The sequence below is a fragment of the Rhineura floridana genome, chromosome 7, assembly GCF_030035675.1.
Source record: "Rhineura floridana isolate rRhiFlo1 chromosome 7, rRhiFlo1.hap2, whole genome shotgun sequence".
NCBI lineage: Eukaryota > Metazoa > Chordata > Lepidosauria > Squamata > Rhineuridae > Rhineura > Rhineura floridana.
In genome coordinates, this window is record NC_084486.1 from 113,363,529 (window position 1) to 113,382,581 (window position 19,053).

Here is a 19,053-nt window from a genome sequence, read left to right on the forward strand (position 1 = left end):
TCTATTCTCACCTTGGAAAACAGGACATTCTAGTTGCATCCTTCACTGAGGCACTGAGAAAGCTTGTATCAAAAGTTGCAGTAGGTCTCTCATTCTGTTAGCACATGAATTTATGCTTGCACAGCAGAACGTTTCACCTGTCCTCTTCCCACATGCCCCCTAAATCTGTTCTGGGTTTTCCCCCAGCCCTCTGGAGCAAATTTGGGGAAGGTATGGGTGCATGGTGGGGGAGTGGGGGAAAGTTCCATTGTGCAAGCGTAAATCCTTGTGCTAATGAAACAAGGACATTGGATACTGCCTCTTGTGAGCTAAATTCCACTTGGAAAAGCAAGATTAAGACTTTATTATATTTAAGTTTGTGTTGCTCTTATCATGATAGAACCAAAAACAATTCCATTTTACAGTCATTCACAGTTTCAATGGCTTAACATTTATTCTTACAGATTACAAATGTTGTCGAAAGTTATGAGTCATTGTTCCATAACATTTCCCTTACGGCTTAACTGGTATGGTAGCAACTTTTTCATGACTGTGCAATAAACAACCTGAAACTGCATTCCTGAGCTAGGAATAAAATACAATATAGTACAGCATTAGTTATCTTTAAATGCATCGGTTTCAAAGGAATAGTCCCAGTGCTGGATTGTGGCCAAAGAGTGTGACCACTGTTATTAAAGGTCTGTATGGAATGCTTTTTCATCTCTCCTGAAATCCACTAGCTACATTTCTTGTATGCTTAACAGTTTCCTTTGAAGGCAGACAGGGAATCCCACACTAGGCTACGGTGCATAGTTCAAGAACAAGAAAGGTTGGAGCAACTCCCCTATGAAGAAAGGTTACATCATTTGGGGCTTTTTAGTTTAGGAAAAAGGCAAGTAAAAGGTGGTGATCATAGAGGTGTATGAGATTATGCATGATGTGGAGAAAGTGGAAAAGGAGAAGTTTTCAGGTACATCCCATGAAGCTGAATGTGGGAAGATTCAGGACAGACAAAAACCAGGACTTCTTCACACAGCACATAATTAAACTATGGAATTCACTTCTACTAGATGTAGTGGTGGCCATAGGGATGAATTAGATATATTCATGGAGGACAAGGCTATCAAAGCTACACACAATGATGGCTATTTTATATTTCCACTGTTGGAAGCAGTATGCCTCTGAATACCAGTTGCTGAGAACCACAAGTGGGCAGAGTGATGTTGCACTCTGTTTTTGCTTGCAGGCTTCCCATAGACCTCCAGTTGGTCACTGTGAGAACAGGCTGCTGGTTAGATGGGCCTTTTTCCTGATCCAGCAGGGCCCTTATGTTCTTATGTCCCATGTTAACATGGGTGATCCTATGACATTTTGAGCACTCTTTTCCACTTCAGTTGTGTGGTAATGGGTTTTCCATGGAAATGGGACCTTAGATACATGCATGTATTAGTTGCTAGGCATGTATTTGCAATCCCCAGTATTTGCAGTTTGCATGTATTTGCAGTTTGTTCCGCCTTCAAAATACTTCACCCCAGGTTCACAGGTGCTGAAGAGTCAGGTGCTAACACTGAATAAAAGGACGAAACAATTCCTCACAGTTGACCCTGGAAGTTGTTTGCATGAGATTGTTATCATGACTCAGCAATCTCAGCGATGATTTGAGGTATATGATACAATATGTTGATCTCAGTCTTGCTATTTGCATTGAAAACATTTCATATCAAAGTGTACATAAGTCTGGAGAAAGGCACATTTACATTACATTACATTACATTACATTACAAAAGGCAAATTGTCCAGCTTCTGCTTATCTCACTAGACTAGTGTGTGTAAACAAAAATCCTGCAAATCAGAAATGAGGACGTCTGGATAGTGGATAGTAATATCACTTCCCATCATTTTAGGCCAGGCAAAGATGTTTTTGTTTTCCTGGGCATTTGGGCAGCACCAATGATAGGATATTGTATTATTCAATCTGTTTTTAATAAGCTTATGTGATCTTATAATTATATTTTCTTTACTTGGTTGTAGATCACTTTGGGGAACGATATATAAATGTAATAAACCTCAGTCTAGTCATATCTCTTGCCTGGATAGTATTTTCCACAGAAAATACCTTCCTTCTTACCCCCTCCCCTTTCTGTCTTTTCACTCTAACAGAATGAAACGTTTTGGAGAAATTGTATAAAATATGCTGGTTAAGCCAAAATAACAGAAGAGTGCAAATATATTGATTTGCACTTAGGTATGACTGCTACAGGTGAAGGAGAATTTGTAAAAGATGTTACTTTTTTTGGGGGGGGGCGAGAAAAATAATCAGAGGACCTATGATGGCAACAAAATTACATGTCCATAGGGCCACAAAGGCGTTGAACACTTGTAGCCATGAGATGCTCTTAGCATACTGGAAGAAGCAGGCAAGCAGATAGAGAGCAATGTAAACAACAGCAGACCATAGAGAAGTTATAAAACTGTATTGCAGTTTAATAGCTCCATCATGTGGATAGCCTCCTTCTCAAGCTAACAGTTCCTCCTATGTCTTGCTATAAAGCTACCCAACTTGGATGGATTTAAAAGATTAGACAAATTTATGGAAGAAAAGGCTATCACTGGCTGCTAGCCATGATGGCTATGCTCTGCCTCCATAGTCAGAGGCAGTATGCTTCTGAATACCAGTTGCTGGAAACTGCAGGAGGGGAGAGTACTCTTTGCACTCAGGTCCTGTTTGTGGGTTTTCAATGGGCAACTGGTTGGTCACTGTGAGAACAGGATGCTGGAGTAGATGATCCATTGGCCTGAGCCAGCAGGACCTTATTACATTCTTGTGTTCTTAGTGCAGTTCAGCAACCTCCCCCTTCCCAGCAGGTAATGAGGATCATAATGGGTAGATAATGTAGCACACAGAGGCTGTATTTCAGCAGCAGAGCTCATGCTTTGTGTGCAGAGACAGAGCTCGCCCTGAGGGTAGGCAATATTGAGTGAGACTGACAATGGTCTGACTTGGTATAAGGCAATTTTATTTGGGTATGAAAAGGGCTGCCAGTTGGATCAGGAAAAGCTGCCCACTTAAAGGTATCAGTCTCATCCAGGAAGACCTCCAGCAGCCTTATCCATAGCATTTATTTAACAACAGCCATCCCTTCTTGACTCCTTCTCAGTGCATATTGTGTTGTGCAATGTAGCAAGCTATTTGAATAGTTTTTCAAGAGCATAACCTGTTTGCTACCACAAAACCTTCCAAATATGTGGGTTTGAGCAGTAATGTTCATGTGCTCATGACAGATGATTCAGATGACCTTTTCTCCAATGTGCAGTGTGGTCATGTGTCTAGGACTGTCTCATTCCTCACTGCATTATCTAAGACTGCAGAGTATATGAAAACAGTTTTGCATACCTTATTTTGAAAGTCTTATATACTATGCTTTCTCTCTCTCAGTTCCTGAAGTAAACATAGAACATTAGGAAATTAAGCAAAAGAGTGCTCCGAGCTAGCACTGCACAGAAACAGCAACAAATGGTGTGGGGAAAGAAGCACAATTGCTGTCTACACCAGTGATCATACTCAATCAAAATAATAATATCAAGGCCACTCTTACTGTTCTGTGTAGGACTCAGCAGCTCATTTGTCAATGCCTAGCTTTTGTGCACAACATTATTAACCCATTGCTGGCAACCTGCCATGGACTGAAAGATATGTAAAGCTTGCAAAAGTGATGGTAAAAAGAACTCCCCCACTCCAGTTTGTACAGAAGAATTGTCCACCTTGCATCACAGAATAGTGTGCTGGCAAGGGAGCAACAACATCAAAAGTTCTGTGATCTTTGGAGCATGCTCTGTAGTTAACTAAATCCCCATCCTTCCCTCTATTGAATTAATTAGAAGGATAACATTCAAAGGCCTTTGTACGTATGTGAGATAGGAATGGGAATGATGAAGCATGATCAGAGACTATGAGTGCATATGTAATGTCCCAATAGCAGACAGACGGTGCCCTCGATTCCATTATTAAAAATTGCCACTGTCAGAAAAATTAAATGTAGTTGTATAATAATATAGAGGGATAGTAATAAATTCTCATTCCTCCATGCTCTAGGGATACATTCAGCAAGGTTTTGCTTCTTTTCAATTTATGCCCTTAATACATTTTCAAGCTCTGCATAATAAACATGGCTTCCTTCTGTGCTCCTTGTGATGCTTGTGATATACATTTTCACTGGACTTCAGGCTGAGGAAACCAACTGGGATTGGCCTGGGGCAGATGCAGATTGCAGTTCATACCCACCTAAGCCCAGGTCTCCTTCATAAATGTTTTCTTTGCCAGAAAGATGGGGTGAATCTATTTTGCTCTCTGCTGGCATCGGAGAAAGATCTGTAGCAGCAGAATTCATAGACAGTTCATCATTACTAACAATGAAGTCCATATCATCATCCTTCAGTTGCTCCTAAGTGTTTTTTAAGAAAGGAAAAAAAACATTTAAATATGTTCATCAATGACAGCAAAGTCTTATAAGGTGGCTTTGTAGTTCCACTCAGATCAGGCAGACTTGATTAGATTTATTATTATTATTATTATTATTATCATCATCATCATCATCATCATCATCATCATTATTTATTTATTTATTTATTTATTTATTTATTTATTTATACCTCGCCTTTCGGCACAAGGCCCTCAAGGCAGCTTACAGAAGACACAAATATCAAAATACAATATAAGAATACATCAATAAAATAATAAATCAATACAATAAAGCAATACGATTTACAAAACACAATTTACAAGAGTTAAATAACAATAACCATCACAATCTATATTTCCAAAGGATTAGACCAGTTAGCTGGCTCCTCCATGCCTTTCTTCATCCCCTCACCTTATAGTGAATTAGGGCCATGGCTGCTCCAACCCATCTTTGCAGTGAGCTAAAGTTCAAGTGAGCTAAAGCCTCCATGATCCAAGGGACAATCTTTTTCCCCATCCTGTCAAACTAGCCACCTCTCCTCCGGGATATCCTTACTTACTCTCTTCCTGCCTGCAATTCATGTTGGTTATGTTCAAATTATTGGCTTATAACCCTTGTGACAGTATGGAATAGGCTAAAAAAGGAGGCGCCAAGACCGATACAAGAACCTCCCTGCAAAATGCTACTCCCTTGTAAAGGGTGGCTGGCATCACCTATATGGGGGAGAGGGGTGCAATGTGGGATACGAAGAGTGGGCAGGGTTGCCTCACACAAGGTATGGTCCTAGTTTGTGATTGGCCCTCCAGTGTTGGCCCCCAGCAGCTGTCCCCCCATTCCAGTCACAAGTGGTGCGGGTGGGCAAACTCACCCCCCACCAACATTCTATTAACTCTTGGAGGGATTACACTTGGAACCTACCCCCCAAAATGAAATACACACATGCAATTTAGGTACTTACGCCATATGCTCTAGGGCTAGTCAGCAATCTGGCCACAGGATTGCACCATTCCGGTAATGTTGTAGTTAGTGGTGGGCCAGAATGGGTGAGAATTGGCTTCAAATATCTGTGAAATATGTTAAGGATAAATTTCCTCTACTTGCATATATGAGACTATGAAACACTTCGACCAGTGCAACTAGTGTTATTATAAACCAGAACTGGACGGTTGTCACAGTCAACAAAAAAGCCAGACATGGGTGATGGCATGTTTGACTCCACTTTCACAAGCCTTTATTTATTTATTTATTATATTTATTGCCTGCCCTTCAGCAATAGGTCCCAGGGTTACAAAATCTAGAATACAACATTGAAAACAATTAAAGTCATGGCTTCCACATTTTCCATCTTTATTGCACTTGTACATAGGGTCAATGTACATCATGTTATGCAATAAACAGTCTTGTTTGAAAACAAATTTCAGTGCTAATCTTTATACATATGGATTTTAAAATTTTAATGATGAAAATGCATTAGATTATATTCAATTTAGCGCTAAGGCTAAGATGCTGTGGCACTATGGAACAGTTTACCCTTCTACTCCCCCCCCATCTGTTCTGGGTTTTCTCCCAACCCTCCTGAACAGATATGGGGACAGCACAGGGTGCACATGGAGTGGGGAGAGGCAGGGGAATCCCCTTGTGCTAGTGCAAAAAGTTACTTGAATACCTCCCATTGTCTTAAAGATACTTATTACTGATTATTTGTCATCACTACTACTGAGAAATATGGCATTCCAAATCCACCACTGGAAGAGAAGACGAAGGTGTAATCAGTAACCCATATCAGCTGTGGTCACCAGTTGTTGCTCTGTCACTGCTTGCAGCAGCGGAGCAATTGAGTTAAATTCAGAACAATCACCACCACTTCTCTAAGTGCACCCGTTACCCATGCATATTTGTAATCTTTCTTCCTGCCTCTCAAAAGGTATTTGTCTTTTTTTTTTCCTGCTCACCTTTTCTGACAAAACGTTGGTGCTGAAAGTTTCAGGTCAGCTGTGCAAACAAGGCACTGACTGAGAAACTGGGATTGGTTAAAGGTCACCCGGTGTGTTTTATGGCTGAGTGGGGATTTGGACTCTGGGCTTTCAGGTCCTAGTCCGGCACTCTAACCACTGCTTTGGCTCTTGAGCGATGACTGCCCACTGAACTTTAGATGCCAAGGGTACCTGCAATATGCAAGTTGCCACTCGATGCTGCAGTTGCTGAGTAGTGAATATGCACACATTTTAGCTTTAGCTTGTTTATCTAAACCTAACATGCCACCATCAACCTGCCTGGAATACTAAGCAATGCTGGAAACTTGTCAAGCCTGAAACACTTAAGCAGAAATGTTATTAGAAAACAGGAGGGGACCTAGTCGGGGGATGTGTACCGCAATCTCTCTGGGTGTATCATTCTCATCTAGCATCTGCGATGCCCTGAAAAGGTGCCCCCACAGACAACTGCATGCAAAAACTATTCAAGATACAGCTGCATGGAATACTTTGCATAAAAGAAACAAATGGCTAGTAACTGTCATGTATTTTCTGCTCACTTCCAAGTGCCCACTCAGCATTTTCCAAATAAAATTAACGAACCCCTATCCTTGTCATAAGGCAAATATATTTCATGAAATGTTAAGTACTTTTATATCTGGGGAGTGAGTGTGATTTTCTGTAATGTGCCATTTCTCAGAATTCAACGCATCCGTTTTACACTTCACACTTCAGTGCTCTTTTATATGAAATTATGTAAATATGCTAGAAACAGGCTTGTGCTATTGTTTTGCACCTGCCTTTGCAATCTTTTCATCCAAAAGTGATTTCTTGGGATAAAATAAAATCTGCTCATCTTGAGCAATTATATCATCGTCATATCTGTCAAGAACGATTCATGCCAAGTTCACTTGTAACTGATGTATCCTTTGACATTTTCCCAGGATGACATTTCCCCTGTATCAGGAGAAGCTAGTTGTCAGGTATTTATTCACAACATTTAAGAACCCTTCATTCTTACATTTGCTTTATGACATTCCTTTGCAAGAAAGAAAGGAAAGGAAACTAAAAAAGGCATTAAAGCTAAATAATAGCACATAGTTTTGTAGCAATAGTGACAACACTCTCATGGTGACCAATGATGAGGAATCTTTTGGCTAACTGAAAAGGTTTCATTTTTTATCCCTGGCCATGATCCAAAGGGCCATATACACAGTTGAGGCTGATCTATTAGGGCAAATGGGGCACTGGCCCACCAACCTCCATCTGTCCTCAGTCAGCCCCCACCTGCCTGCATACTTACTTAACAACCAATCAGGGCTCTGCCTACCATTGGCTCTGGCTTCACCTCCTGTTGGTCTCCTTGTCCTCTGCCTTCTTTATTATTCCCAATGGGCACCAGCCACCAGTGCATGTGCATACTGGGACTTTTCAGATCCTCCTGCCCATCACATGTTTTCACAAAAGTCTGTTCCTGAAGGTCAAGAGGATCCTTGGCTAGAGAAGCTTTGGATGCGATATTAAGGGCTGCACCTAAATAAACTGGGAATTGCTCCATCATGTCTGGAAGAAGCACTTTAGGTATGCACAAACATTTCTTTGGCCACTGCTTTGCATTAAGGGCATGCTCCAGTCAAAGTTAAGCAAAGTCCCATTGCTTAACATTCTCTCTTGGAATTGGAGACATAATAGTGCTTAACTTTAGCTGAATCATGCCTTATGCTCTGGAAACATTTATTTATACCTATTTCATGGTATGAGAAACACTATGCCTTTGAAGTACAGGAGAAATATTGTTCCATTTTAAATATTGTTCCTTTTAAAAATCCTATATTATAAAAATGTTTCTGTAAACAAATGGTGTCAGGAAAGGTTCTCATATATAGACTGAGACTCAACAATCTCATCTTCTGTTTGTACAGATTGCCTAACTCATTGTTAATTTGTGAGACCTTTGTGGGTGGGCAGTTTTACCTGGAAAGAGATGCTGCCTATTGTTTTCTGGTCCTTGGTCATGTAAGGTTTTATAGGCTAAAGCTATGTGAACCAGCTGGCGGAAGGTTTTTTTGTGATCTAAAAGAGCTATGATTTAGCTCAATGTTCCCCAACCTGATGCCCTCCAGATGTTTTGGACTATAGTGCCCATTGGTCCCAACCTGCAAGGCCAATGCCAGGGGTGTTAGGAATTGTAGTCTAAAACATCTGGAGCACACCAGCTTGGGTATGGATATGTGAAGCAAGTTTCTGTGTTTGGGTCCATAGAAACATAAGACGTTGCCTTATAGCAAGTCAGAAGATTTGTTCATCTAGCTCAGCACTGTCTACTCTAACTGGTAGTGGTGTCACCTGCAGAGAACTTTCCCATCACACATTGTCTGATCCTTTTAACAGAATATGGCAGGGATTGAATCTGGGACTTTCTGCATACAAAACACGTGCTCTGCCGTTGAGCAACTGTCTGCCTCCTGGTACAATATCTGCATGTAAAGGGAACAGGTTACTTTCCAATTTTGTGTAAAGCACTGATGCAGTTCTTTCAAAAGAGTGCTGGCGTAAATATTATTTTTCTTGTTGCACCCCAAAGAGACAAGTCCTTTCAGCATCTTTTCTTTTGCTTTTGTGCAAACTGCTAATGCTCTGTCTTCTGTAATTCTGCTCTTACTCCTGATGAGCTATGGCTTCCAGTAGAGGCAATTCTCTGGAGCTGGCAGGACACTTCTGATTCTGTAATAAACTATTAACCTCTATGTTGTACAGTTAACTACTTATTATTTTGCCTGCTTTGAAGCTTAACTCCCAGTGGACTATTTTTATTGTTTACATAAATGAAAGCATCATGTTGCCTCTTGATTATTGACACAATTGGTTTATTGCCTCATGCACCAATGGAGGAATTTTAATCTATGTGCGATACTGTTCATTACTTGTAATGCATGCCAGAGCTGAGTTTGCTGCAACATCTCTCTTGTCTCTCAAGAAAGCTCCTAGTGAGGTATCTGCCAGCATTTTTGGTTCCATAGGTATACAGTGTGATGATTGTTCTGTTCATCTGAGGTAAGTAGGAGCTGCCCCAAGCCAAGGCAACCATGGAAATGGCAAGCAGGGACAAGTTGTTCACACAGCTACTATACCCCAGTTATATACTTGCCAGCAAAATGTCACCTGTTGACATTCTGTCTGTCACACATCTTATTTCTTGTGTGCATGGATCCTGAATTACTTGTGGATCCTATACTTCAGCAAAGCAGCTTTTAACTTTCTGGATGTTGTTTCTTTTTTTTTTGGCTGAGGACAAACCTTTTCTCAAAGGGGACTTGCTCTATCCCCTTGAGAATTTTGGTTGCCCTATTTGAGTTGTGGCAACCAGAACTTTACACAGCATTCCAAATGTGCATAAGATTTGCATAAAGACATAATGATATTGAGAGTTTTATCTTCAATCCCTTTCTTAATGACCCTTAACAGAGAGTCTATCTTTTTCACACTGGGCCATCCACCATGACACCAATAATTCTTTTCTGGTAAGTCACCTCCAATTTAGACACCATTAGAGTATATGTAAAGTTGGGGGGGTACGCCAATGTGCATCACTTTACACTTGCTTACATTGAAATGCAGTTTGTCATTTTAATGTCCATTCACCCAGTTTGAAGATACCCTTTTGGAGCACCTTTGCAATCCCTTTTTGTTTTTACCACCCTGAACAGTATGGTATCATTAGTCACCTCATTGCTCACCCCTAACTGCTGATCATTTATGAACAAGTTAAGAAGTACAGGTTCCAGTACTGATTCTTGGGAGGTCCCTGTTCTTAAATCCCTCCATTGTGAGAACTGCTCATTACTTTCTGTTCTTTCATCAGCTGCTGATCCATAAGAGGACTTATCCTCTTACCCCTTGACTTCTAAGCTCACTCAGAAGTCTTGGGTGAGGAAATTTATCATTAGCTTTTTGAAAGTCTAATGATTACACAACTTGCATCTTCTGCTGTGAAAGACTGATGGCAAAAATATGAACCATAGGCATGAATCTTACCAAATGAAAGGGAAAAAATGCATGGCTTATGAGGCTACAAATAAACTCCATTCACAAGGATGCATGAATTGGGCTCAAAACAATGGGAGAATTGTGTTTTGTTGAGAGCTCATTTGGAAATATTTGGAATGGCTTTCCTTTAAAAATGTTGTGTTCTTCCTTTCATGGCCTTCCAGCTTTCCCATGACAGTTCCAACAAGCAAGAGAGGCCTTTCATTAAATCCATGGCAATGATTGTGATGGCTATGATAATTTAAAAAAACCTATCAATCAATATATATTATGGCAAAGGACAGAAATAATTGCAAGTGTTATCCTTTAAATTATGCAAGTATTATCCTTTAAAATTATGTCATCAGAACTGTTGAAGGATTTTTCTGGGACATAGAATGCTACTTTTGTATTGATGCCTTCTTTCCCTTTAGGGTTATGCTTCAAGAACTAGAGATGCCTTCTTTCCCTTTAGGGTTATGCTTCAAGAACTAGAGATGTTGTGTTTTAGATATCTAGTGACTGTTGTCCTATGGCCCAATGGAAGTCGTTGTTGTTGATAATGATAATTCATCATCATCATCATCACCACCACCACCACCACCATCATCATCATCCAACACTTCCTCCCGAAGGAGCAGAGGGCAGAAAACAACAAAAGCATAAAAAGAATACAAAGATTTTAAAAGCATTAATCCTTAGCACTGTAGTCCTTCCATACATAGTTTGCCTTGTATGAATCTGAAACAGCATATCTCCCACCAGGCTTTTACCTCTTATGATGCACACATAGTAACAAACTAAGAAGAAATGCAGCATTCTGATTCCCTCCTCTGGCATCTGGCTGAAAGAGAAAACTGTGGCCCCTTTTTCGGTTCCACACACAGAGCCCTGGTGGTCCACACAACAGATCCACTTGTATTCCCATCTGTGGCCACTGTCTGATGTACCTGTGGTTGGAGCAGGGCTGGATTAAAGTCTTTGTAGTCCCTAGGCACTCTCATAATCATAGGCCCCCAAGATAGATACATAGATGATTATTATTATTTATATAGCGCCAACAATGCACATGGCACTGTACAGAAAAATAAAAGAATAAAAATACATCCCTACCACAAAGGCATACGATCTAAAACTAAAAGGGGAACATAGAGGGGAGGAAAGGGACTAGAATAGGTAAGGAACAAGACAAACACTTCAAGTACACATACTCTGGCTATAAAGGTAATGTAAAGGTAAATTCTAACCCAAGATTCCAAAGGCTTTGGAAAAAAGAAAGGCTTTTAGCTGAGATTTAAAAACAATAATTGAAGGAGCAGTCCTCAGTTGCTCCTGAAAACTGTTCCAGGAGTCTGGAGCAGCAAGGGGAAATGGGTGAAGCTGAGCTAGGGACTCTGGGACAGGTAACAATCATAGAATTTAATGAACGAAGCTCCCGAGCAGGGCTATAATGAGGCTTATTATAATAAGTAGGGCTGAGAGATAAGGAGGAGCTAGATCTTGTAGAGCCTTAAACATTAGAACAAGAAGCTTATACTGAATCCTAGAATGAATAGGGACCTAATGGAGGGACTTCAAACATGGAATGACGTGATTGAAATGATGGGCAAAATAAATGATCTTAGCAGTTGAATGCTGAATAGAAACCAGCAGACTAATATGAGTTAGTGGTAGATCAATCAAAAGGAGATTGCAATAGTCAATGTGAGAAATGACTAAAGCATGAACTAGAGTCTTAGCAGAAGAAACGGACAAGAAAGGTCTGATTCTGGCAATATTTTGAAGGAAAAAAATGACATGATTTTGCTATAGTCTCAATATGAGGAAAAGAGAAAGAAAAGAGTCAAATATGAAATTAAGACTGCATGCTACCTCCACAGGATGGAGAAGCACATTGTTAACAGTAATAGAAAATGTATATTGGGAAGAGGGCTTGGGAGGAAAGCTAAGCAGTTGTTATTGAGTTTCAGGTGACAATGAAGCATCCATGCAGATTTGTCCAAGAGACATACAGTAGGGCCCCACTCATACGGTGGGTTCCGTTCTGGACCGCCGCCGTAAAGCAAAATCCGCCGTAAAGCAGAACGCATTGTCTAACATTGTCTAAAATGGCGCCTGATGCCCCCAAAACGCTGTAGGAGCGGGGCCTTTCTGCAATTGACAATTGCTGTATCGGTGGAACCCTGCAAAGCAGAGCACTGCAAAGAGGGGCCCTACTGTACAGTAATATGATATTGGACATCAGAGGAAAGTTCTGGGGTTGAAAGATATAACTGTATATCATCAGCATACAGATGGCTTCCTGCCCATGGTACCACTACTTCACCTGCCCTCTCCTTTGGAGGATTATAAGCTCCATAATCATAGGTCTATAAACATGAGAATGTTGCTGCTGGGCCCTGCCCAGTTGCCCTTTCCAGCATATTCTGTGAGAGAGCAGACATGTATGTTTTCACCTCTGTGACCAAGCTAGAAGACAAGAAGCTGTCTTGTGCAGCTAGCTGCTAGCAGCTTTGAGAGTAAGCGAGAAAGTGAGTGAGAGAAATAAAACAAGTAAATAAGTCTCAGGCTGTCTGTGTATGAATATGAGATGACAGAGGAGGTGCAGTGAGTTTTTAAATTTTATTTATTTATTATTCTTTCATTGGAGGGGTGCTTGCTTCATGAAGAGAAAAATCAATGGTAGATGACTGCCTTTGTTCTAATGCCAACTGTACAACCAATGGGCAGGCCTTCTACAGATAGGTATCTCCTTCCTCCATCATAAGACTCCCTTATATCCCTATTAGGGTAGGAATCCACCTGCTGTGGATTTGCTGCTGATCTGCCTGCTGCCTGCCCACTTGCACACCACGTAGAAGGAGAAGGAGAGGGCAAAAGAGAAGGGCCTTCCTGAGCTGAACAATACAGCAGATTCCTTGGCAACAGCTTCCCTGAGCAGGGCCAGACCACAGAGGAGGAACAGGAAGAGAAGGCGCCACACTGTGGGGCAAGCAACAGGCTGCAGCCTGGGTTGGCTGAAAAATCTGCTTAATTTTGACTATGGGGTTTGGAATGAAGCAGATTATTGACTGATCCTAGCCTGCAGCCTGTTGCTCGCCTAGGGTTGCCAGGTCAGAAGCATCCCAAACCCTGAGATTTTGGGGACCTGCCTGAGTGATATCATAGGGCATGCCTGAGTGATGTCATGGGGCAGGTCCAAGTGATGGCATGGAGCAGGTCCATGTGATATCATGGAGCAGGCCTGATGTCATTAAGCATGACATTAAGCATCAACCACATTTGCTTGGCATATACAATTCATACAAAAACATTTCTCTGATTGGAAATTAAGACAGAAATCTTAGCTAAAAGATGGAGCTTGGGTAGGGAACATTTAATCTACCCAATTTACTTCCAGCATAAAGGACATAAGTGCCCTCAGCCAGGCCAGTCACCAGAAGGCCATTGTAGGAAGAAAGGAGCCTACTGTTGTAGAGATGTTGGATGGGAGCACTCAGGAGTAAAGATGGATGCCCCTGAAGGGCTGCAATTCTAAACACACTTACTAAGGGACTAAACCCCATAGAACTCAATAGGACTTACTTCTCAGTAGATATGGTTTGGATTGTGCTGAGGCCATTTGGTGCTATCTAGCTGAGTACTGATGACATGGACTAGAATTGGCTGTCCAGGATTCCAGGCAATAATATTTTCCAGAAATTGAATTTTGGACCTTTGCATGCAAAGCATATGCCTTACCACTGAGCTACAGCCCTTCCCGTTTAAAAAAGTATCTTTTAAAATTGTTCTTTTCAATTCACTAATGAATGCACATCATACCTAGTGCAGATCCACACCATTCATTTAAAGCACATTCAACATATATTTGAAGCATATGAAACACACCACAGAATCATGGGAACTGTAGTTTGTTAAGGGTGGTGGGAACTATAACTGTGAGGGGAAAGCTACACTTCCCAGGATTATTTCGAGGAAGTCATGTGCTTTAAATGCAAGTTGAATGTGCTTTAAATATATTGTGTGAATATCTTAATCAAATTTTCCTGCTTGTAAATTGTTTTAATTAATTTTTTTTAATGGAAATGAGCTATAAGGATTACTGGGTGGCCATGACCTACTCACCATCTCTCAGCTTAATCTGCCCCTCAGGAAGAAAGCAACAGAGGGCAACCATGAACACCCCAAAGAAGAAGGGCACACTGAAAATGTAGGGGGAATGTAGAGTACAACTGTAGTGTAAAATCAGATACTTATTGGGAAACAATCTAAAGACATATTTATATGAGCATGACTGTCAAAGATGTTTATTATTTACACAACCTGTAAAGATATTTATAGTGCAATCCTATGTTTGTTTACTGAGAAGCAAGTCCCAATGTATTCAATGGGTCTTACTCAAACAGGGAAGCTGGAGCCTCTAGTGATAAGGAACTTCACCCACCCAACCCAACATTCAGAATCATGCCACTTTAAGCTGCTTTGCAACTGTTTATACTTGTTTTTATGGTTATTGGAGTTTAGAGGGATTTATTTTTTATTGTGAACTGCCTTGGTTTCCAAACACCAACCCTACCTCACAGGGTTGTTGGAAAGACACCACACACACATACACACACACACACTCTGCAGATGTAAAAATACGTACACACTATATAATAGTTTATTGTCAAACCAGATGGATGTTGCAGAACATTTTTTTAAAAAAATCAGCATTAGTTTCCTACATAATAAAAGCGGTGATATCTATATGAACCCTGCCTAATTGCTTTAAAAATAGGATTGGAGAGGGAGAGAAAGATTTACAACACAAACACAATTCTTTACTATGGTCACTCAAAAGTCCCATTAATTTACAGCACAATCCTAACCATGTCTACTCAAAAGTAAGTCCTATTGAATTCAATAGGGTTTACTCTAGACATATGGGATTAACATTGCAGCTTTACTCCCAGAAAAAATAAGTATTGGATTAAAGCTTCATAATGGGAAGGTTTTCAAAACACTGCTGTCTTCAACAGCCCAGAAAATTTAAATTTCTTTGACTGCTGCACACAGGAGAGAAAAAAACTGAAAGCTCTATACTTACAGAATTTATGAGATTTTCAGATAAGCAGGAAAAAACAACCATTTTCCTGAATTGCATTGGTGTCTAGGCACTGCCTGAAGGTCAACAAATTACAACCCTGACTTCATCTGTTGGCTACAAACCTGAAAGGCAGGGATTAGAGCAGCCAGCTATGAGCTCATTAAACAGAAGTTGTGGGAGGGAGGCAGCTGATGTTTTGGTGTATATCTCATGAACCAGACCACCTAGAAACTTACGTTTTAAAAAATGAAAGCTGAGAGTGTGGAGATTAAGGTGACTCACCTGGAAACCTGTATGAAAACTGGAGACCTGGCAGCTCTACTTTAGATAGTCATGGCTTCCCCCAAAGAATCCTGGGAAGTGTAGTAGCTTTTCAGCTGAGAGTTGTTAGGAGACTCCTATTCCCCTGACAGAGCTCCAGTAGTCAGAGTGGTTTAAGAGTCAGCCCCTCTTCTGGGGACTGAAGCTTTGTGAGGGGAATAGGGCATCTCCTAGCAACTCTCAGCACGGTTTACCAGCTACACTTCCCAGGATTCTTTGGGAGAAGCCATGACTGTCTAAAAGCAAATAAAGGTCAATTGTGGATGTGGCCAGGGACAGCTTTGGTTTAAATTTGGGTGGGAGGCTACATGTGCCTGCTGTAGAATAAAAAGGTGGGGGAAACCCTGAAAAACAATGATACTCTTCACAATGTTTTCCTTTTGGAAAGGGGCTTCCCCTCTGCCCAGTGCCCACCCACCATATGCTCAGAGGCACATGTTACCAAATTCTTCCAAGCTACACAGAAAGTGGACTGGACTCTGAAAGACCAACCCAAATTGTGTTTGCATTTTGACAAATTTGTAGGGCAGTACAATATCTCAGAGAGAATGTCAGGTCTTCTGCTCCCCTGGTGCATTCACTATAGCTACCCAATTTCACTGCTTTTAAAAGTTTGATAGAAATATCTGTTGGCTATAGGTACATTCTTAAACTGCAAGGGTTTTTTTTTTTGCCTGTTACTGAATATATCCTAATTCATATCCACCAGACCAAATGTCAGTCATGGACCACTTGATGCTTGTTTTCTGAGGCAAGTCACAAAAGCAGATACTGGGCTTTAACAAGGTTTTTAACAAGATGATCAAACTAGAATGCTTGGTTTCAGATGAGATCATAGATATAGTGGGTATAAAAGAAACATGGAGAACAAGTGGAACAGGGTTACCTGTGGATACAAAACTCTAGAGCAGGGGTTCTTAACCTGTGGCCCATAGCGGTCCATGGATGTGCTGGGTACAAAAAAAATTCCAATGAAATAAAATAAATTGTATGCACATTTTACTCTGTATGCATCTATGTATATCCACAATTCTTTGACAGAACAGTTACTTTTGCCCTTCTGAAAGAGTGACAATTACATTTATTTACTGATTTTATAGTAAATGGTTCACTTCTGGAAAACTCAATGAACCTTGCAATCCTATGTATGTGTATTAAATATCATTATTTTTTTCCTCATGCAGTTCTGCTTAGATTTGTATTTCAGATTTCACCTCAGCAATACTTCAAATGCCATTTTCCATTGTATTTTCTCTTTTCCTTGTATGGCCAGTTGTTACAAGTTAATGCCTGGGTGACTACATAATGTTGTTCATGCTCTGGTAACTTCTAGATTGGACTACTGCAATGCGCTCTACGTTGGGCTGCCCTTGAAGATAATTCGGAAACTACAGCTAGTCCAGAATGCAGCGGCCAGACTGTTGACGCGGACAAGTAGGTCCGCTCATATAACACCTGTTCTGGCTCGTCTGCACTGGCTTCCTATTTGTTTCCGGGCTAGATTCAAAGTGCTGGTTTTGACCTATAAAGCCTTACATGGCATGGGACCGCAATACCTGGTGGAACGCCTCTCCCAATATGAACCTACCCGTACACTGCACTCAACATCTAAGGCCCTCCTCTGAGTGCCATCGCATCGAGAAGCTCGGAGGGTGGTGACCAGATCTAGGGCCTTTTCGGTGGTGGCCCCCGAATTGTGGAATAGTCTTCCTGATGAGGTGCGCCTGGCACCGACGCTGCTATCTTTTCGGCGTCAGGTGAAAACCTTTTTATACTCCCAGGCATTTTAAAGTGTATTTTAATCTGTTTTTATAGTGTATTTCTAATTGTATTTTACTAGTGTTATATTATGATGTTGTTTGGTTTTTGTTGTTGTTTGTTTGTTTTTGGTTTTTGCCTTTTATATTTATTGAAGTTATATATTGAGCTATTACCTTTTATGTACACCGCCCAGAGAGCCGTTAGGCTTAGGGTGGTATATAAATAAAATAAAATAAATAAATAAATAAATAAATAAATAATGCTTGTCTATTCTCTAGTTGTGTTACTCTTTGCTTGATATAGTCCAGGAACAGCTTTGAAAGGCACATCACTTGTATTACTTTTTGTCCCATATCAGAAAAATAAATAATCTGTTCCCTTTGTGTATGAATCTGCATTTTCTCTCTGAGTTTCACAATGACCTGTTGTGGTGTAAGGAGGTTGAGGCACTGGAATCTTAAAATTGTGCCTCTGGATCCAGTCCGGTCCTACCATTAGGCAAAGTGAGGTGACTACCTCAGATACTCGGGGGGGGCACAGAGTGGCAGCAAGGTATTGGAGGACAGAGATGCATGTGCCATGCAGCCATCCCTATATCCCCTAATCTATCTGCTGCCTTCAGATGAGGTGGAGGACACTGATGAAGTACTTTCAAATGCCAGTCTGGAATGCTTCTGCATATGGAATGGGAGGGGGGCACCATTTTGTCTTTTGCCTCAGGCAGCAAAATATCTTGGGCTGGCATTGCTGGCTGTTTCTCTTCAGGGTTTCAACTAGATGCCTTTCACATCACCTACTACCTGATCTTTTTTAACAAGAGATGCCAGGGACTGAGAAACCCTGAGCTCCTTTGGGAAGAAGGGTGGGATATAAATTGAAACCACCGCCACTACCAACAGGTATTCTGCATTCAAAACTTGTGCTCTACCACTGAGCTAGATCCATAGTCTTTACAAGGTGGGTCAGAATCATTGTCTCCATATGGAGAGGTTGAGATGTAAGGCCTCCTATTGAGTTTGTGGTTGAGTTGACATGTGAAGCATGGACTTTCTGGGTTATATATCCAACATTCTTAGTCTCTATACTACACTAGCTAGTAATATTCCTTTTGCACAATTCCAGCAAGCATAATTTTCTGAGTTGACCTCCCCAGGGTTTAGCACACAAGAAGACACAACTTATAGCCAACTTCTCTTCCTCATGAAACTGATTTTGATCTTGCAATTACAGCATCAGCAGCACAAATCATTTATCATCCTAAGTTCAGTTCATTTTGCATGCTTTTGCAGTTGGTAAATTCAAGCCACTGAGGGTTTCCCACCATATGTGATGACTGGATGTTGCAGGTATACCAATGTTACATTGTTATTGTACAGATGTTGTTTTGTGCAATAAACTTGTCGTGGACAAGCCCAGTCAGGGTTCTTGCACAAGTCCCAGAGTA

General features: G+C 40.9%; 1 protein-coding gene across 5 annotated transcripts in view; it reads right to left on the reverse strand.

Moving 5' to 3' along the window:
• Positions 1-414: 414 nt before the first annotated feature.
• The window catches only part of SLC9A9 (solute carrier family 9 member A9), a 414,620-nt gene continuing 395,981 nt past the window's right edge, over positions 415-19,053 (reverse strand). For 4 of the 5 annotated variants that reach the window (XM_061636943.1, XM_061636945.1, XM_061636944.1 and 1 more), the window contains 2 exons: positions 5,398-5,503; positions 415-4,421 (listed from right to left, as the gene is read on the reverse strand). In XM_061636943.1, coding sequence (XP_061492927.1) covers positions 4,200-4,421; positions 5,398-5,503 — 328 coding nt within the window. In that variant the 3' untranslated portion in view covers positions 415-4,199. Of the gene's footprint in view, positions 4,422-5,397; positions 5,504-19,053 lie in introns of those variants that run through there. The other variant, XM_061636946.1, reaches the window with a different exon arrangement.